This window comes from Bison bison, unplaced genomic scaffold, assembly GCF_000754665.1.
Source record: "Bison bison bison isolate TAMUID 2011002044 unplaced genomic scaffold, Bison_UMD1.0 scf7180017864473, whole genome shotgun sequence".
NCBI lineage: Eukaryota > Metazoa > Chordata > Mammalia > Artiodactyla > Bovidae > Bison > Bison bison.
In genome coordinates this window covers 14,242,188-14,264,051 of record NW_011495034.1, presented here as the reverse complement: position 1 = coordinate 14,264,051, position 21,864 = coordinate 14,242,188, and the positions used below count along the sequence as shown (strand labels likewise).

The 21,864-nt window shown below is 37.3% G+C and overlaps 1 protein-coding gene across 1 annotated transcript in view; it reads left to right on the top strand.

The window, feature by feature from the left end:
- The window catches only part of NT5DC1 (5'-nucleotidase domain containing 1), a 109,600-nt gene extending 87,789 nt beyond the window's left edge, over positions 1-21,811 (top strand). The window contains exons 9-13 of the mRNA XM_010861966.1: positions 4,293-4,390; positions 5,907-6,025; positions 7,075-7,227; positions 9,942-10,110; positions 18,819-21,811. Of these exons, the coding sequence (XP_010860268.1) occupies positions 4,293-4,390; positions 5,907-6,025; positions 7,075-7,227; positions 9,942-10,110; positions 18,819-18,934 (655 nt within the window). The 3' untranslated portion in view covers positions 18,935-21,811. The remainder of the gene's footprint in view (positions 1-4,292; positions 4,391-5,906; positions 6,026-7,074; positions 7,228-9,941; positions 10,111-18,818) is intronic.
- The last annotated feature ends 53 nt before the right edge of the window (positions 21,812-21,864 follow it).

Here is a 21,864-nt window from a genome sequence, read left to right as displayed (position 1 = left end):
CCAGTATCGTGCATCGAACCTGGACTGGCATCTCGTTTCATACATGATATTTTACATGTTTCAATGCCATTCTCCCAAATCTTCCCACCCTCTCCCTCTCCCACAGAGTCCATAAGACTGTTCTATACATCAGTGTCTCTTTTGCTGTCTCGTATACAGGGTTATCGTTACCATCTTTCTAAATTCCATATATATGCGTTAGTATACTGTATTGGTGTTTTTCCTTCTGGCTTACTTCACTCTGTATAATAGGCTACAGTTTCATCCACCTCATTAGAACTGATTCAAATGTATTCTTTTTAATGGCTGAGTAATACTCCATTGTGTATATGTACCACAGCTTTCTTATCCATTCATCTGCTGATGGACATCTAGGTTGCTTCCATGTCCTGGCTATTATAAACAGTGCTGCGATGAACATTGGGGTACACGTGTCTCTTTCAATTCTGGTTTCCTCAGTGTGTATGCCCAGCAGTGGGATTGCTAGATCATAAGGCAGTTCTATTTCCAGTTTTTTAAGGAATCTCCACACTGTTCTCCATAGTGGCTGTACTAGTTTGCATTCCCACCAACAGTGTAAGAGGGTTCCCTTTTCTCCACACCCTCTCCAGCATTTATTATTTGTAGACTTTTGGATCGCAGCCATTCTGACTGGTGTGAAATGGTACCTCATAGTGGTTTTGATTTGCATTTCTCTGATAATGAGTGATGTTGAGCATCTTTTCATGTGTTTGTTAGCCATCTGTATGTCTTCTTTGGAGAAATGTCTTTTTAGGTCTTTGGCCCATTTTTGGATTGGGTCATTTATTTTTCTGGAGTTGAGCTGTAGGAGTTGCTTGTATATTTTTGAGATTAGTTGTTTGTCGGTTGCTTCATTTGCTATTATTTTCTCCCATTCTGAAGGCTGTCTTTTCACCTTGCTGATAGTTTCCTTTGATGTGCAGAAGCTTTTAAGGTTAATTAGGTCCCATTTGTTTATTTTTGCTTTTATTTCCAATATTCTGGGAGGTGGGTCATAGAGGATCCTGCTGTGATGTATGTCAGAGAGTGTTTTGCCTATGTTCTCCTCTAGGAGTTTTATAGTTTCTGGTCTTACGTTTAGATCTTTAATCCATTTTGAGCTTATTTTTGTATATGGTGTTAGAAAGTGTTCTAGTTTCATTCTTTTACAAGTGGTTGACCAGATTTCCCAGCACCACTTGTTAAAGAGATTGTCTTTAATCCATTGTATATTCTTGCCTCCTTTGTCAAAGATAAGGTGTCCATATGTGCGTGGATTTATCTCTGGGCTTTCTATTTTGTTCCATTGATCTATATTTCTGTCTTTGTGCCAGTACCATACTGTCTTGATAACTGTGGCTTTGTAGTAGAGCCTGAAGTCAGGTAGGTTGATTCCTCCAGTTCCGTTTTTCTTTCTCAAGATCACTTTGGCTATTTGAGGTTTTTTATATTGTATTTGATAATAGTTGAAACTATTTTGTATTGTATTTGATAATAGTTGAAAACTTCCCTAAACTGGGGAAGGAAATAATCACCCAAGTCCAAGAAACCCAGAGAATCCCAAACAGGATAAACCCAAGGCGAAACACCCCAAGACACATATTAATCAAATTAACAAAGATCAAACACAAAGAACAAATATTAAAAGCAGCAAGGGAAAAACAACAAATAACACACAAGGGAATTCCCATAAGGATAACGGCTGATCTTTCAATAGAAACTCTTCAAGCCAGGAGGGAATGGCAAGACATACTTAAAATGATGAAAGAAAATAACCTACAGCCCAGATTATTGTACCCAGCAAGGATTTCATTCAAGTATGAAGGAGAAATCAAAAGCTTCTCAGACATGCAAAAGCTGAGAGAATTCTGCACCACCAAACCAGCTCTCCAACAAATACTAAAGGATATTCTCTAGACAGGAAACACAAAAATGGTGTATAAATTCGAACCCCAAACAATAAAGTAAATGGCAGCGGGATCATACTTATCAGTAATTACCTTAAACGTAAATGGGTTGAATGCCCCAACCAAAAGACAAAGACTGGCTGAATGGATACAAAAACAAGACCCCTACATATGTTGTCTACAGGAGACCCACCTCAAAACAGGGGACACATACAGACTGAAGGTGAAGGGCTGGAAAAAGATTTTCCATGCAAATAGGGACCAAAAGAAAGCAGGAGTAGCAATACTCATATCAGATAAAATAGACTTTAAAACAAAGGCTGTGAAAAGAGACAAAGAAGGTCACTACATAATGATCAAAGGATCAATCCAAGAAGAAGATATAACAATTATAAATATATATGCACCCAACACGGGAGCACCGCAGTATGTAAGACAAATGCTAACAAGTATGAAAGGAGAAATTAACAATAACACAATAATAGTGGGAGACTTTAATACCCCACTCACACCTATGGATAGATCAACTAAACAGAAAATTAACAAGGAAACACAAACTTTAAACAGTACAATAGACCAGTTAGACCTAATTGATATCTATAGGACATTTCATCCCAAAACAATGAATTTCACCTTTTTCTCAAGCGCACATGGAACCTTCTCCAGGATAGATCACATCCTGGGCCATAAAGCTAGCCTTGGTAAATTCAAAAAAATAGAAATCATTCCAAGCATCTTTTCTGACCACAATGCAGTAAGATTAGATCTCAATTACAGGAGAAAAACTATTAAAAATTCCAACATATGGAGGCTGAACAACACGCTGCTGGGTGATTCTTGAGGGACACTGAGTTACAGATTATGCTCCCTGACACTCACCTGGAATACAGCCCCCCTGCAGCAATTTCCCTGTGGAGCCAGGCACTTCACCATTTACCCATCCAGGTGTGGGGTTGACATCCATGAACATCGAGACAGTATAAATGTGTAGACTCAAGGCAGATGTGGGCACAAGCCCTGCCTTGCGACTTACTTGGTAACCCAGGGTAGGTTCTGTAACCTCTCTGAACCTTCATTTCATCTTCTTAAAAATGGGACAGTGAGCAAACTCCAGGAGATAGTGGAGAACAAGGAAGCCTGGCATGCTGTAGTCCATGGGGTTGCAGAAAGTTGGACATGACTTAGCTACTGAACAACAGCAATACCTCATAGGTGTTAGGGGAAATTTAAATAGCATAATACAGGTTAAAGTATTAGGCAGAGTAGTTGATAAATTTTAGTAAGCATTAATACTTATTTATGGCATCCATATTGGGAATATCCATGGTCAGATCTAGATTCTGAAATCGGCTGTTAGATTTGCCCTAATGTTTCCTCAAATTTTATCAGACACTGTACTGAATTGCTGTGAGTATGAAGCAAAATTTAGCCTCCAGACTGACCCCTTGCTGACTGGTTTAGTTTCCTAATTCCCATGTTTTTCAGCACATGTAGGTTCAGACTGACCTGTGGTACACTTACAGTATGTTGGTGGTTTTCCGCTTTCTTATTAATATTAAGGGATGGGATCCTTGAAGTGAGTTAAGGCTGCAGTCCCAGGTGCCTTGGGAAGTAAATGCCTTCTATAGAACATTTGTGTCCTGGTACCAGGACCATGCTTCAGAGTAAACACTCGGGAGTATTTTTTTTCATTGGTGACCTACATTCATTGTAGGTTACCAGAATTTTTCTCCATATCTGAATTCCTCTGTAGTACAGTTCTGCTGTTATAAAAGTATTCTGAAGTGTTGAGTAAATATTGTCTCCCCAATGTAATAGTGAGTCTGTCAGGAACAAAAATTATCTTCCCTTTGCTGTCCCAAATAATCCTTAGTATAGTATTAAATACAGACTAAAAAAAAATTTTTATTATTATACAAAAATAACCATATTATAAGACTACCCTGATTTTTTAACACTCTCTGAAAGATGTCTCCTGACTCAATACAATGCTGGCTTTTGGTAAGACCCATGAGATACACAAAATTATTAATAACTCTTGATGCTAATAAATTCAAACAAATTTCAGGCCCTAAATTTGAAAACATAGTGTGTGAAAACATAGATGTTAGAACTGTTGAATTTATAACTGTTGCCATAGTGAGACAGTCAGCTTAGCACCTAGAGTTAATGAGTTAATGTGCTTTTTTTCCCCTTACGTGTATACTTCAGGGTGGTGTCTGGATAATTAGTGCTCGACCACCTTCTATTTCCTTTCTTATTTTTTTCTTAATCAAAAAATAAGAAATGATGCTGTGGTCAGATAGACAAAGATTAAGTTCTGTTTTTTATGGACCTTTTCTAATTCCTTAAAATAAACTTATGAAAAATATCACTGCTTTGTAGGAATGATTTTGAAGATCTTTTTGACATTGTGATTACAAATGCATTGAAGCCTGGCTTCTTCTCTCATTTACCAAGTCAGAGGCCTTTCCGGACGCTTGGTGAGTTCACAGTTTGTGTCTTTCCTCTCCTGCTTAAGATTTATTCATTCACTTGATAAATACCCTGTTGGCTGACAGCCATGTGCAAAATTTCATGTTAGATGCAATGAAGGGAATTAAAGAGATGATAAGTGTCCTTTCCCCTCATGAGGTTACAAACACAAACACATAAGCAAGTCGGTGAATGCGTGGGACGGGATTACAGGCCATGTTCCCTGTCAAGGTGGCAGTGACTGCCTGGTGACACCGAGTAAACTGGGAGGCCACCTTAGAGTGCCCACAGGGAGGCAGTTGCAAGGGACTGATGTCAGCCATTGTCATGGAGACACAGAAAGGGAGGGTGGTGCTTCCCATAGAGCATGAGAAGAAATGTTTAAGTATTGTATTTGGGTTTATGAAGATGTTGCTTGAAACTTCCTTGAGTGTGCTCCCTTGGACTGTATGCTTCTGCTTCAGCTCTGATGCTTTCATAAGCCACCTTGGCTGTCTGCTCCTGGAGTTAATGGTTTTCTCAGTCCCACAGCTTCCCAGTTACGAACGTTCTAAGCCCTCCACGTTGCCCTGCGTGGATAGGACCCTACAGAGCAGCTTCCAGTCTGGGGGCTGAAAACAGGGAAGGGAAGGGATATATTTGTGTAAAGTGAGTTTTTGTTTTAGTTTTTGTATAAAGAAGAAATTTTCTTTTTTGTTAATAATTGAGTCCCAGTATCTGAGAAATCATGATTCTATAGATTTGTATTTTTTTATTAAGCAATAGAAAGCTTCCCTTTCCAATGTTTCCTACGCAGGGAGCCTCTACATATCAGATGTAGGTTTGCTTTCAAAAATAATTGTGTAAGTTAATCATTTTCCAGTTGCCATAAACCCAGATTATTTACATGGCAAGACATTCTGTACTAAGTAAAGACAGACAGACATGAGAAATAATTGGTTTTCACCATGTTTCTCCAGGAATATGATGATGATTCTTAGACTCTTAATGTTAGGCTAAACATGGCTTATTTTTGACCTATTCTTTAGAGAATAATAGGGTTTTAATTTGATTGTATAAAAGAATTAAAAAATGGCTGCTGAAATGTCAGCCAAATAGGCCTGAATATCTTTTGACCTTTAGCTGTGATGTGGCTTTAATTATCTGTAATTGTGATTTTAGAATTTCTTGTTCAGAATAACTGAGGTTGTGTAGAAATTCATCTTCCATTATTATATGTTGGACTGTTTTATTATCACCAGTAATGGGGGAGGCTGTGCCTTTGTGAGGGCAGAGGGTATATGGGATATCTCTGTACCTTTCTCTTAGTTTTGTGTGAACTTAAAACTGCTCTTAAAAAATTCTTTTAAAAAATATGTCTCTATGTCAACTAAATGCTCATGACGTATAGGTGATTGCTGAATGCTGGCTGCCATCCCCACGTGGTTCCTTCTTACACATGTCCTTCAGCCATGTAAAGCATGGTCTGTCCAGATGAGTGCTGCCACTCGATGAAAACGTATGATTGTTGACCTGTGTTCTCAGAGAATGACGAGGAGCGCGAGGCACTGCCATTTCTGGATAAACCTGGCTGGTACTCCCAAGGGAATGCTGTCCACCTTTATGAACTTCTGAAGAAAATGACTGGCAAGCCTGAACCCAAGGTATTTTATCATTGGGGTGGAGTCTTTGTGGCCCACTTGGAGAGAGAAACATTTGTCAACTAAAACCGTAACTCTAAATGCATTCCGCATAACTATCTGCCAACCTCCTTGCCTGTCTCTTCTGCTTAAATAAGTCTTTCCTTTGATGTACATTTTTATCTCTGACAAAGAAAAGCAAATATTCCAAGCAGGAACACAGACCTAGAATAGTGTGTGGGTTACCTGAGGAATGTTACCCTGCTAACTGCCCATCAAGGACCTTTTTATATGTGAAACCAGCAATAACTGATTATACTACAGACTAAAGACACATTAGCTTTTAACATCCTGTCATATTGTTGATGTTGGACATTGGTATATTTTTAATAGCAGGACACTTCCTTCTAAAAAATGTTTGCCACAAGCCCCATGAGAGCATGGGTCAGTCCATCACTGAGCCCTGATCCACTGGCTCCCACACTGGCAAAGCCCCCGGGGCCTCCTGACTTGGAGGTTCTACCTCATATGCTCTTAACCTGGTTTCCTCATCTGTAAGCTTTGCCTCAGAATACCTCAGAGTACCTGGGAAGCTTCCTGGAGTCCACCTGCCTCTCCCACCCACTCTCAGAGACGCTGTTTCAGCAGGTGTGAGTGGGGCCTATAAACTTTGGTAAATTGGCTCTGTTGTGAGTGTTCTTGCTAATCTAATCCTCTATAACAGGCTGTCTCCAGTATGCCACCAGCTCTTCAATTCCAGGGGAAGGTTTAACTGTAAACACTGGGGCTCTTTCATTTTCATTTCAGAAATTTGAATTAAGTTCACTTATCTTCTGCTCTTCTGCATGCAAATGAATTGTGTAATTTCTTAAACCTGACACCCTGTGAATCAAATGGAACAAGTCAATGGTCACTTGTGAAGTTATCCAAGGAAATTTAAGATGTTTATGCAGCTTTTACATGACTTACTCTTTGATAGCTGTTAAGGAATTTTCTTGTGCCTTTTGTAAAATGACCACCACGCCCCTTCACAGTCCTCATGTCTCAGACAAAATTTGCTGTCTGACTTACAGGTTGTTTACTTTGGTGACAGCATGCATTCAGATATTTTCCCAGCCTGTCATTATAGTAATTGGGAGACAGTCCTTATCCTCGAAGAGCTCCGAGGGGACAAAGATGGGAAGCCTGAGGAATCAGAACCTGAAGAGAAAAAAGGAAAATATGAGGTAAGAGTCTCCTTTAGTTTTTTCCTTGAAAGAAGACCTTTGTGTTTATTATATCTTAGAAAGTGCTTGTTTCTGCCACGAGCAATGAAGTCTGTTGGCACTTAACTGTAATCTTCATGCCCTCTCAACTCTGTAGTTGATATTGTGGGTAGTTTTTCAATGATGCCGAGATAATGCCATTGACCATCTGTCTGTCTTCTGGGCTCCCTGCTTTCGTCCAGAGCTGTGGCACCATGGCTGTGCTTTGGCTGATGACAAGGCAGCCAGATCCTGACCCGCTGTAGTTACACTCTGTCTCTTTGGCTTAGCCATGAAAGCCCTTGTGCTCTCTTTCCATGGGTCTAATTTCGGAAATTGGTAGCTCCCATAAACTTATTCCTGAGCCACCCCCAATGAACTTTGAGGGAACGAAAATAAAGTATGTCATCAATCTAGAAAGGGAAAGTCGTATATAAAAGCAAAAATAAGCAGAAAAAAAAGATCAGAAAATAAAATGCACTATGCATTCTTCTAAATTCATTCCAGTGGAAGAATCTAAAAAGTCAAAAACCAAAGATCAAATCAAAAAATACCAATAGAAACTATCAAGCCATGGAAAAACGTGGAGGAACCTAAAGTGCATGTTAAGGTGAAAGAAGTGAAAGAAGCTAGTCTGAAAAGGCTGCACACTGTATGCCACTGTGTGACATTCTGGAAAAGACAGAAGTATAGGGACAGGGAAGAGACCAGGGAATGCCCCAGGGCTCAGAGGGGAAGGGGATGAATAAATGGAGCACAGTTGTAACAAACATAACACACTAATTAATACAAATTGTTAATAACAGGAGAGATCGTGTTAGGGGTGGACCAGAGGCAACATATTTAAGAAGTCTCCATACTATCTGCCCTGTTTATCTGTAAACCTAAAAGTGTTCTGAGAAATAAAGACTACTATGTTAGAAGAAAGGAGTCAGGTTTCTATGAGGTTTCCACTGAGTAACATTTAGTGTTCAGCGTGACACTGGGAACTCTGTGAACTATATAGCTCTGTGGACTGAGTTAAGAAGAGTTTTAAAATAACCTTCCAGGAGGTGGACCCTCTAACTTGAGGGATTGTGGAGGAGGTTTCCCTTAAAGAGAAATTTGGTTTCTCTACAATGTAAAGGAAATTTGGTTTCTTTACAATGATTTGAGAATGCACAGACAATGAAAAGAAAGTGAAGACATGGTGGGAATGTTTCCTTCAGCATTATGTAAACAGTAGCTCCATCTTCTGCCATAGACCCCTTTCCTTGCTAATTCATTACAAACACAACATTACATAATGGGCTTTCTGGGATCTCGTTTATAAGAACACTAACCTCATTCATGAGGGCTTCACCTTCATGACCTAAGTGCCTCTTCAAGGCCTCACCTCATAATTACATCATCTTGAGGATTAGAATTTTGACGTACAAATTTTGGAAGGACATGAACATTTAGACAGTAACAGCATCCATAATACGTTGAACCAGAAAGGGTAAACAAGTCTGCTTTCCTCTTTTCAGAGGAATAACATGCAGCCCAGATTACCAAAACTCAGTGTTGGTAGAACCATTATCCACATATAGTCTGTGCAAAGTGAGTCATCTCTTCTTAGTCTCATTAGACAAAGACAATGAGCCAAATAAAAGTTACACTATAAGCTTCTCTTTACACCTTGAGAAATTATATTTGAATACACCTTAAATGTATACACAGAAGCACAGATACTTGTATTCCATACTGCTTAGTATGTTTGGTGAAATCCAAATAAATTCTTGCTAAGGAATTTCTAAACAACAGCATCATCTGAAAAACATGTATTTTCATCTTACTTCACAAATTGAGTTCCAGCACAAAGAATCATGAATCTAAAGGCATATTGGGGACTCTCTGATGCTCTAAAACAAAGTTTTCATCCAGAAAGGATGACAGATTTTATAATTCAAATTATATGGGTGTGATGGGATTTTTTTTTCATTCTTAATTTTATACGGCATCTATAAAACACTGAGAAGTATTTCTTGAATAAGTCTTTTATTTAGTCTACATTTTTCCTGTGCCTGCTATGTCCTAGGCACTAGGCCCTAGCGATAAACTAATACATGAGATAGTTCTTCACCTTATATAGTTCATAATCTGTCCAGGGCAAAAAGTAAATAGTATGATAATTACAAGATGGTTTGAAAAGTACTGTATTAGGAATAAACTCAAGAGTGTGAGAAAATGGAGGAGGAGACCTAATCTCACCTAAGTGTGGAAAGTCAAGGAAAACGTCCTAGGTGGTATCCAAACCAGATCCCAAAGGCTGAGAAAGACGTTCCCAGGCAAAGCCGGGAGAGAGTACTTCAAAGGACTGCTTTGTTGTTTAGTCGTGTCTGACTCTTCCGCAACCCCATGGACTGTAGTCCGCCAGGCTTCTGTCCATGGGATTTCCCAGGTGAGGGTACTGGAGTGGGTTGCCATTTCCTTTTTTAGGGGATCTTCCTGACCCAGGAATCGAACCTGTGTCTCCTACATTGGCAGCTAGACTCTTTACTGCTGAGCCACTGGGGAAGCCCTTAAAGGACTACTGAGCTTTGTTTTACTTTTTATATAGTCTGGCTAAACAACTGAAATTTCTGCAGAGTTTTTCTATTTTGATTTACTTAGTGGTGGGAAAAATGAGGTTGAACACTAATTAATCAGTTTCATTATTCTGTTTCTTGTTTCAGGGATCAAAGGCAAAGCCTCTGAATACATCATCTAAAAAATGGGGCTCTTTTTTTATTGATTCAGTTTCCGGACTGGAAAACAGAGAAGATTCCTTGGTTTATACATGGTCCTGTAAGCGAATAAGTGCTTACAGCACTATTGCAATTCCAAGTATTGAAGCAATAGCAGGTAAGAGGGAAAATACTTAAGAGCTTTGCCTGTTACTGTGGACTGAGGAAGAGTTTTAAAATTGAAAAAGACACATGTATCCCAGTGTCCACTGCAGCACTGTTTACAATAGCTAGAACATGGAAGCAACCTAGATGTCCATCAACAGATGAATGGATAAAGAAGTTGTGGTACATATACACAATGGAATATTATTCAGCCATAAAGAAACACATTTGAGTCAGTTCTAATGACGTAGATGAACCTAGAACCTATTACACAGAGTGAAGTTGTTCATTTGCTATTATTTTCTCCCATTCCAGGGGTTGTCTTTTCCCCTTGCTTACAGTTTCCTTTGCTGTGCAAAAGCTTTTAAGTTTAATCAGGTCCTACTTGTTTACTTTTGTTTTTATTTCCATTATTCTAGGAGGTTGGTCATAGAGGATCTTGCTCTGATTTATGTCATCAAGTGTTCTGCCTAGGTTTTCCTCTTAAGAGTTTTATAGTTTCTGGTCTTACATTTATGTCTTTAATCCATTTTGAGTTTATCTTTGTGTATGGTGTTAGGAAGTGTTCTAATTTCATTCTTTTACATGTAGCTGTCCAGTTTTCCCAGCACCATTTATTGAAGAGGCTGTCTTTGCCCCCTCTTATATTCTTGCCTCCTTTGTCAAAAATAAGGTACCCATAGGTGCATGGGTTTATTTCTGGGCTTTCTATCTTGTTCCATTGGTCTATATTTCTGTTTTTGTGCCAGTACCATACTGTCTTGATGACTAGCTTTGTAGTATAATCTGAAATCAGGAAGGTTGATTCCTCCAGCTCCATTCTTCTTTCTCAAGACGACTTTGGCTATTCGGAGTCTTTTGTGTTTCCATATGAATTGTGAAATTTTTTGTTCTAGTTCTGTGAAAAAATGTCATTGGCAATTTGATAGGCATCACATTGAATCTGAGATTGCATTTGGTAGTATAGTCATTTTCACAATATTGATTCTTCCTCCCCAGGAACATGGAATATTTCTCCATCTGTTTATGTCATCTTTGATATCTTTCACTAGTGTCTTATAATTTTCTGTGTATAATTCTTTTGTCTCCTTAGGTAAGTTTATTCCTAGATATTTGATTCTTTTTGTTGCAGTGGTGAATGGGATTGATTCCTTAATTTCTCTTTGATTTTTTTCATTGTTAGTATATAGAAAGGCAACTGATTTCTGTATATTGATTTTGTGTTCTGCAACTTTGCTAAATTCACTGATTAGCTCTAGTAATTTTCTGATACTATCTTTAGGGTTTTCTATGTACAGTATCATGTCATCTGCAAATAGTGAAATTTTTTTCTTTAAAAGAAGAAAATTTTCCCATGACATTTGTAGGTTTCTCTTGGATAACATATAGATATGGCAGTTGAGGTAATTAGGACTTGCCTGTCTGCTGGAACCAACTGCAAATGCTGCACTTTTTTTTTTTTAAATCAGCCTGGAGTCACGGGATAAAGCTAGGGGAAAGTTACAAGGACAGGATGTTAAGGAGGCCCAGTTGGGCGACGCTGACTTTGGGGCCTGCTCTTCCTCCTCTTTGCTAACTCAAGAGAAAAGGTACCCAAAGAAATGAGTGGCTTTTTTTTGTAGTTTCATGAATGTAAAGGGGTAGAAAATGTGTGGGGGGTAAGACCTGCCAAAGGAGGGATAGACCTGGTAGACTCTCTCAATCTGTCTTGAGACCCTGAAGGATGAATTAGAAGTAGGCATTCACAGGAATTGAAGCTCAGCTTTTTTTATATATATAATATTTTATTTAAACCTTTTTTGGTTATGGTTTAACCATCCAGTATATCTTTTCTCATTTCTTCTTTCTTGCCATTTGTGGGATTTTCCTTCTCTGATCTTTCTCCTTCTCTTTTCAAAGAGAACTTTAAATCCTTCACTTCCCAGTCATACAGGACAACTTAGCAAGTGATTCCTGTTTCTTGACATGCATCTACACCCTGTAGGTTATTCTTACCTTTGACTAATAATGGTTAATTCAGACACTTACTCCAGGACCAATACAATGCTTTCTCTAAAGAGATTTTGGTGACTGAGATTTTCTTTCATCTCATTACATTTTCACGTACACTTTGAAGCTCAACTTTAAATCATTCTTCTTTTGAGGCAGATAACATCTTTTAGGACTCAAATTATTAAAAAAAAAAAAAAAATTTATATAGTGTTCAGCATGTAATGAAAAAATAGCCAGGTGTGCAAGGATATGAGACTACACTAACAGAAGTAACCAAGGATAGAAAAGAAAGGAATGAGAAATTTGGTAGATATATAAAAACTTGGGAAAATGGAAATTCTTATTAAAAAGTCAAAATTAAGAACTGAATGGATGGGTTTAACAGAAGAGTGGCCACAGGAAAAGTGCACTGGTATCCTGGAAAATCAGCCAAAAAAAAAAAAAAACCCACAATAAATCCTGAAGAGGAAAAAGCATGGGAGATACAAGCAGAGGGACTATGAGATACAGGAGATAGAATGAGTAAGATTCCTGTCATTAGAATCTTAGGTGATGAGAGAATAAGCCAAAAGCAGTAGCTATAGACTTTCCAAAAATGATGAAAAAAAAATAAGCCAAAGGTTTAAGAAGCCCAAAGAACTGAAACACAATACATAAAAGGAAATCCCGAAGTTAACTGCTAAAGACCACATAATTAAGAAATACTAAAAGCAGTCAGAGAATAAAGACAGATTGATTTCAAAGGAGTACTTCAACAAAAGAGAAACAAAAGCCAAAAGACCGTAAAGTGATATCTTTAAATTGCTGGAAGAAAATGATTGTCACCCTTGATAGAATTCTATACCCAATAAAAATATCATTAAATGATAAAAAAAAGTATTTATAGACAGAAATGGAGCTTCCCTGGGGGCTTAACGGTAAAGTGTCTGCCTGCAATGCGGGAGACATGGGTTCGATCCCTGGGTCAGGAAGATCCCATGGAGAAGGAAATGGCAACCCACTCCAGTACTCTTGCCTGGAAAATTCCATGGACTGAGGAGCCTTGGTAGGCTACAGTCCATGGGGTCACAAAGAGTCGGACACGACTGTGCGACTTCAGTTTCAGACAGAAATGGAGAAAGTGTATCTCCAGAAGACGTGCACTGTCGAAGACACTAAAAGGTATTGTTGCCCATGCAAAAGTAAAAACGGTCCCTATTGGAAGACGAGAAACCCAAGAATAAATGAATGTACAGCAACAAAAGGACATGTGAATAAACTGGAACTGTAAATATGTGAGTATTTACAGTTAGAAACGATTTTTTTTTAATCCTATGAGGTTTGAATAAGGAAAGAATTTTAAGACCTGACACCAAGGGCATATAAATCTCATAGTAGAGTGTTCTAACATATATGGCAAAGGATGAGAGCTATTAAACCAAAAATGCATATCATAGTCTCTAATAAGATATTAACTATGAAAAGAATTATAATTATACACGTACTGATCTAATTATGTAAAATAATTTTAAAACTCCAAAAAAAAAATTAAAATGGGGAGAAAAAGATGCAGAAAGTTTGAATATCAAAAGATGGAAAGAGACAATACCATGTTTATTGTCGTTCAATCAGTAAGATGTGTCTGACTCTTTGCAACCCCATGGACTGCAACATGCCAGACTTCCCTCTCTCGCACTGTTTCCTGGAGTTTGCTCAGATTCATGTCCACTGAGTGGGTGTTGCTATCTAACCATCTCTTCCTCTGCCACCCACTTCTCCAGTACCGTGTTAATGGTAACCAAAAGAAAATTAAGAGTTAGCTCTGTTAATGTGAAGGGGATAAAAAAAATCCATTATTAACATGAAAGAGCATCACTTCATAATAATTTCATCCTCTCTTCATAATAGTAAATTCACCCTCTCTTCTCTCAGGTCAGAACTTAATCCCTCCCTGTTTTCTCAGTACCAAGAAACTGCTGAAAAATCCACTCTGCTTTACAGAGGGGTATATTTCTGCGTTTCCTTGCAGAGTTTGGCAAGCAGCTTGAGCCCACAGTTCAGTTCTCCACACCTTCCTCTATTTTAGGCTACAGCCCAATTTTTTGTCTCTGTAGCCCCTCAAGACTGCCAAAATCTCTTCTGGTTTTCCTGCTGCTGGTAACTGCCCCTTCCACGCCTCCACCCAGAATTCAGGTGCCTGAAGGGAAAAGCTGTGGCAGAATGTTCACTCACTTCACTGCTGCTTTCTCCTTTCCAGGAATTGTGTGTCCTTGGGTCTTAGTAGTCTCTTCAATTCTCCAATGACTTCACTCTGACGTTTTTATTTTATCTAGCTCTTCTAGTTGGTATCAGCTCCAGTTCAGATGTGGTTTTCCTTGAATCTCAGATTCTTCTTCCTTAAACTGGGTGTATACCACCCTCACAGGACAGATGTGAAAGTAAAGCAAGATATTTTTCTGATGTTTAGTAGTGGGATGATAGTGATGACTAAGACGTGTGGCCTTCCAAAAAGTCCATCTTCTACATCAGTATCCAAATCCAATATGTCAATACATCTTACTTGCTGAAATACTCATTTTTCACTAGTTTCAAAAGCATTTTTTTTTTCATTTTGCTCCATGCTTACACACATAAAATTAAAGAATATGTTTCTTTCTTTTACATACAATTTTCTTATTGAAGAAATGGACCTTGTAACATGAAGGGAGGGACTGGCCCAGAATTACACTGTCATTTTCAGTTTTTATATTTCACTTTCTTTCCTTCACAGTGACTCAAATTTATAGTGAGAGTAGGATTTTATGATAATGGAAGTCAATGAATTATTCTAAAGTACTTGAATTACTCTAAAAACTGTTCAATGGGATATGGTTCTGAAAGAGTAAGAGACTTAAAGAAAAGTGACTCTCCATTATTCTAGGATTTAAATATTTCTCAAAAAAAAAGGGAAAATAATCCCTGTCTTCTAGGGTGATCACTTCTCCTTAAAGAAGCAATAATAACATCAGTGTCTCCCATTTTCATTTTCCCAAACTTTCCTTCCTCAGCACCCTGAAAGAGAACTTGGCAGAGCCTTTGTCTTCTGACTTTTTTTAGGAGAAAATACTTAGTTGGACTCACCAGTAGTCAAACAAAGCCAAACAAGTAGATTGTTTTTGTGGAGAAAGAATGAGAGTTGGTATATTACATTCAGTATTGATTTTGATGCCTAAGACATTTCCTCAAAAGGCAAAGTATTAGTTTCTCTTTAACTTAGCACTCATTGCTTATGGTCACATTCTCATAAGGAAATCCTCTTGCACAGAACTTGAAATTATTTCAGTAACATATTCAGTAAATTTGGATAGGACTGTGTAATCTACCTGCAAGTACAAAAAAAAAAAAAATGGCTGAAAGAAAAACAGTATGATGGTCATGGCTTTTAAAATCTTTATATAAATGTTATCCTGTCAATATCTTTAAAAAAAGTCACAAGAGTTGTTGTATTTCTGTGTTCCATTATTTTACACTGAACTTACTGTTTATGAATATTCATTTTGGTTCAGTTCATATAATTATTAGATAATGTGGTTGATATTATAGTATATTCAGTACACAGTTTAATAGAAAATTACTGTGGTAAACAAGAATTTGGTTCTTTGTCTATCATTCTCTTTTCTTCCAAACAGCACCCAACAGTGATTTTCCTAAGACAGATGCAAATATCTCCCTCTTGGTGAACCCCAATCTGGACATCCTTTTTTTTAACGGAATAGTCATCTGACCTCAGTTTGGCTATTCCATACCCAGTTTCTTAACCTTAGTAGACTTTCTGCTTCCTGTGCTACCTGGAAGACAGAATAACATTCTGTTTTAAAGGAAATAGGGAATGAAAAACCTGATACTCCCCATCATCGCTTGAAACCTTCCTGAATTCATGTAATGTTTCTTTGCATGCTTAGTCATGTCCGACTCTTTGCAACCCCATGATTGTAGCCCACCAGCTTCTCCGTCCATGGAATTTTCCAGGCAAAAATACTGGAGTGGGTAGCCATTCCCTTCTCCGGGGGATCTTCCTGACCCAGGGATCGAACCAAGGTTTCTTGTATTGCAGGTGAATTCTTTACTATCTGAGTCACCAGGGAAAGTTTCTTTATTCGTCTGTATTCTGTTAGATGTGATTCTCTCATTGACATTTAAATGCGTCAGTCAGTTCAGTCACTCATTTGTGTCTGACTTTTTGTGACCCCATGAACCACAGCACGCCAGGCCTCCCTGTCCATCACCAACTCCCAGAGTCCACCCAAACCCATGTCCATCGAGTCGGTGATGCCATCCCATCTCATCCTCTGTCGTCCCCTTCTCCGCCCACCCTCAATCTTTCCCAGCATCAGGGTCTTTCCAAATGAGTCAGCTCTTTGCATCAGGTGGCAGCCAAAGTATTGGAGTTTCAGCTTAAACATCAGTCCTTCCAGTGAACACCCAGGACTGATTTCCTTTAGGATGGACTAGTTGGATCTCCTTGCAGTCCAAGGGACTCTCAAGAGTCTTCTCCAACACCACAATTCAAAAGCATCAATTCTTCGGTGCTCAGCTTTCTTTATAATCCAACTCTAACATTCATATATGACCACTGGAAAAACCATAGCCTTGACTAGATGGACCTTTGTTGGCAAAGAAATGTCTCTGCTTTTTAATATGCTGTCTAGGTTGGTCATAACTTTCCTTCCAAGGAGTAAGCGTCTTTTAATTTCATGGCTGCAATCGCCATCTGCAGTGATTTTGGAGCCCCCGAAAATAAAAATCAGCCACTGTTTCCACTGTTTCCCCATCTATTTGCCATGAAGTGATGGGACCACATGCCATGATCTTAGTTTTCTGAATGTTGAGCTTTAAGCCAACTTTTTCACTCTCCTCTTTCATTTTCATCAAGAGGCTCTTTAGTTCTTCTTCACTTTCTGCCATAAGGGTGGTGTCATCTGCATATCTGAGGTTATTGATATTTCTCCTGGCAGTCTTGATTCCAGCTTGTGCTTCCTCCAGCCCAGGGTTTCTCATGACATACTCTGCATATAATTTAAATAAGCAGGGTGACAATATACAGCCTTGACGTACTCCTTTTCCTATTTGGAAACAATCTGTTCCACGTCCAGTTCTAACTGTTGCTTCCTGACCTGCATATAGGTTTCTCAAGGGGCAGGTCAGGTGGTTTGGTATTCCCATCTCTTTCAGAATTTCTTAGAAGCATTTTTTATAGATATTATAAAAGTTTGCAGTATATATTACTGCAATGTTTGTTTTATAAGTGTTTTGATAATGTAATCATTTTAACCTTTTAATAATAGCTACCTTTACTTTAGGAAATGTATAGAAAAGACAGAGAAAGAGGTAGTTGGATCACCTCTTAGCCTGTATCATTTTGGTGGCTTACAAGAAATCCAGAACCTCAGGTGCACTATTTTTGAAACTCAGTTTTATCAATTTTATTTCCAGTGCTTTTTAATGAGCCTTTTTAATGGCTGAAAATATGCTCCGGCTAACTTGAAGCAGTGAAGACCAGTGAAATTCACTAATACTGAAAAATATTGAATGTTTTTCTATTCAAAGTAATCTTAGTTTTCTCTGACCTCAGAAAGGCAGTGTTCCTTCTTCGCAATTTTCAGCACTAGTTTTTTCCTCGTAAGGATTAACTGTTTGGGTCTTAATGATTCTTACTGGCATTTAAAATATAATTTTTATTTTAGTATCATTTTCAGAACACTCAGTACTACCAAATGATGTTTTACCTGTAAAATTTGTGAAATAAGGATTACTAACCAGTATCTGCATGTGGAATGAATAATCATTACATGACGTAGGTCTTAATGTTTCACTTGTAATATTTATGGTAATGGTTCTTTGAAGAAACTTAGGAAGAATATATCTGAAGGCTAGCTTTTGAGATATTTATATGAAAATGTCACAATGTCCCACAATCGAGAAAGTACGAATTTTATGTTCTCTCCACACATTCCTCTTGTGGCTGTGTGTGTGTGCGATGCTTATCGTATGGAAAAGTTGCCATATTGTGCATATTGGAATTAGTTAGCTAAGCATTCAAAGATTATTGTTCATAACTCTCTTACTGTTCAGGGCTATGAAGATTATTGCCTTCCCAAGTGGAGCTAGTGATAAAAAAACCCTGCCTGCCAATGCAGGAGACATAAGAGACCCAGGTTTGATCCCTGGGTTGGGAAGATTCCCTGGAGGATAGCTTTGCAACCCACTCCAGTATTCTTGCCTGGAGTCTCCTATGGACTGAGGAGTCTGGCAGCCTCCAGGGTCCATAGCGTCACAAAGAGTCAGACATGACTCAAGCACCTTAGCACACACACATGCGTGAAGATGATTAGTTCTCATTTTCCAGTTACATAAGTTTCTGGATAAAGGCTTAGAGATGTTTAAATTTAAAAAACAAATCAGAGGAGTGTTCCTATTTTGTGTATTTACTTTTGTGTAGAGAGTCAATAAAGGAGTTTATTCACTAGTTAGACCTCTGAATATAATTTGCAATATCTCTAAATGTAATTTGACTTAAATATTACTGTACATTATATAGGAAAAGACATCTACACTGTTCATTCCAGGTGCAACCTATCCTGGTGACAAAAGAAATATTAAAATTATGAAACTCTAAAAACTTTTACTATAAATAACTATCAAATATTGATTTGTTTATATTTATAAAAGGCCTTCTGAGATCTGCAGAATAATTTTTTTTTTTTTTTTCAGAATTACCCCTGGACTACAAATTTACAAGGTTCTCTTCAAATAATTCAAAAACAGCAGGCTATTATCCAAACCCTCCATTGGTCTTATCAAATGCTGGAAAACTGACAGCCAAATAAACTATCTTTACCAAAAAATGAGTGAAAACCATATATGCAGCAAATGTACTGTAAACATGTTAATTCTCAAAAACTACTGTAAAATGTTTTATAGAAACAAAATTATTAATGAAACATGACCAAGAAATTGGTATGTTTTCCATAGGTCTCCTTTCTATAGAGATTGTCTTGATACCCAACGACACTCATTATGTTAAAATCTCAGTATCTTAGAGTTGAAAAGAATCTTATTAATATTTTCTATACTAGTAGTTCTGAAATTAGAATTACCTGGGGCTATATATACGTATATACATACATACATACATATACACATACATATTTACACACTTACCTAGACCAGTGGCCCTCAAAGTGTGGTCCCCAAACCACTAGCATAGCAGCAGATGCAAACTTGATAGAAATGTAAATTTGCACACCCCATCCCGGACCTACAGAATCAGAAAATCTGGGACTGTGACCCAGCAATCTGTGTTTAATTATAGTATGACTCACACCAAAGTTTAAGAACCACTGGCTAGACTATAACCTCCAGACATTGGTTTAATTGATCTGGGGATACAGATGAACATTGACATCTTTAATATGTCCCAGGAAAATGCAGCCAAAATTGAGAATAACTGATCTATACCTGTTGTTTGAATTTACAGTCAAAAACACCAAGTCTAGTAAGATTAAATTATTATTCCAAACTATCAGATTTTATGCTATTTTCCTAATTTCCCAAACAAGGAGATAGACATGATGTCTTCTGAGACCTCGCAGCCATAATGGGACCTGGATGATAGAAGAAGCCAACTGTTTGAGCCTCCAGTGTTAATCATTAGGGTTTAATTTTTTTTTTCCCTCCCTAATGTTTTCTTCATTTTCCTCCCTAATGTCTACTTCACTTTTCATTCACTTTAAGTCGTGTATTCTCAGTGGGGCAAAAATTGGTTCTTGGTGTAAAAAAAATCTTAATGCAGTGGATTATGGTTCTCCATATCTTTATTCTACACAATAAAATCTTATTCCTTAGTATTTCTCTCATTAGGGAGAAATGTAATTTAAAGCTAAATTTATTAATTAAATATATTTTTTCTTCTAGGGCAAGGGGCAGTGGTAATGAAAAAAGAGGTTGAAAAAAGTTATTTTTAAAAGGTTTTATAGATGTATTGCAGTCCAGGATTATTGTGTTCTATGTGCTTTGTGTAGTCATATTAATAGCGGTTTGTTGCAAGATGTTTGGACCCAGATAATGTTTACAGTATAAATTCCTGGCTACTCTTTATGCTGTAATTTCACTCTGTCCATCATGGACAGAATCAGAAAACACTGGTCACCATCATTTTACTTGGTTTGTAGCCAAGAGTTTAACATGTTGATAGATGCAATGAAAAGATAAATATTTTGTTAAATTTTTAAATGCTCAAATAATCCCCAATATATTGTGGGATTGAGTATCTCAGGGTAGGTAAACAGTTACTGAATTTTTTTCTCTCAAAGTCAGTAGCTTTCTTCAGTATCTGTTAATAAATGTTAATGTCTTTGAAATTTATTTCCAAAATCTCATTGGAATATAATAAAGAGCATGCACAATCAAGCTTAGGGCTCAAGGAAAGATGCTGTTTTCATGTATACTTTCATGGATACCTTTGATTTCTTTTAAAAATAAAGCTATTTTTCCTTATGCATGTTTATTTTGTCAATGGCAAAGAATAATATATCTTTAAATACTTCTAAACTGCTATTATTAATATGAAAAATGAGAACCTCCGAGTAAGTTAATTTCATTCTTTTAGCCACTGAGGAGTGGAAGAAATTCATTCAAGTCAGAAGTTCTGGTGCTCCTCTCAGCAGTACCTACCTAAGAAATCTGAACAAGTTACCACCTTTCAGTTTTTTCCATTTGTCAAAAGAAAATTAAAGTTTATATCCAAGTTTCCCCCCACTTTACTAGCAGAGCAGTCAGTGCTTCTAATGAATGATCTGTTGAATTGTATTTAAACTTTTAAAATTATTGTTTCTAAAAAGTGCCAGAAAAATAATCATCAAAAATTTTAAAGACAATATTGGAGAACAAAAGCTGTATATTCGATAATAAAGTTACATGAAGTAAAAAAGCAAGAAAATTGTGTAAATGGACAAAGGACTTAAGTTTAATATTAGCACACCGGCCTATGAACCCACTATCACCCAATACCAAAAACAGACAAAGACACTACCAAAAATGAAAATTACAAGACAATATCTTTGACAAATATAGATGCAAAAATTCTCAACAAAATATTAGCAAACCAAATCCAACAACAGAAAAAAGATCATATGCTTCGGCCAAGCTGGTTTCATCCTAGGGTCACAAGGATGGTTCAATGTATGTAAAACAATCAATATGATATACCACATCAACAAAAAGACAAAAACCACATGATCATCTTAACAGATGCGGAAAAAGCATTTGATAAAATTCAGCATCTACTTAAGATAAAAATTCTTTAATAAAGTGGATATAGAGGGGACATATCTCAACATAATAAAAACTACTTATTACAAACTCAAAACCAATATAATGTGAAAAACCAAAAGCTTTCCCACTAAAATCTGGAATCAGGCAAGGATGCCCACTCACCATTTCTATTCAACACAGTATTGGAAGTCCTAGGAACAGTAATCAGACAAGAAAATAAAATGTTTTCAAATTGGTAGTGAAGAAGTAAAACTCATTACATACAGATGACTATTACTAGAGTCTTCTATACATTGAACTACTATCTATATACTGGAAACCCTAAAGTCTCCACAGAAAAACTATAGGAGCTGATAAACTAATTCAGCAAAATATCAAGCTACAAGGTTAACATACAGAAATTGGTTGCATTTCTTTTTTTTTTTTTTCTAATTTTATTTTATTTTTAAACTTTACATAATTGTATTAGTTTTGCCAAATAGCA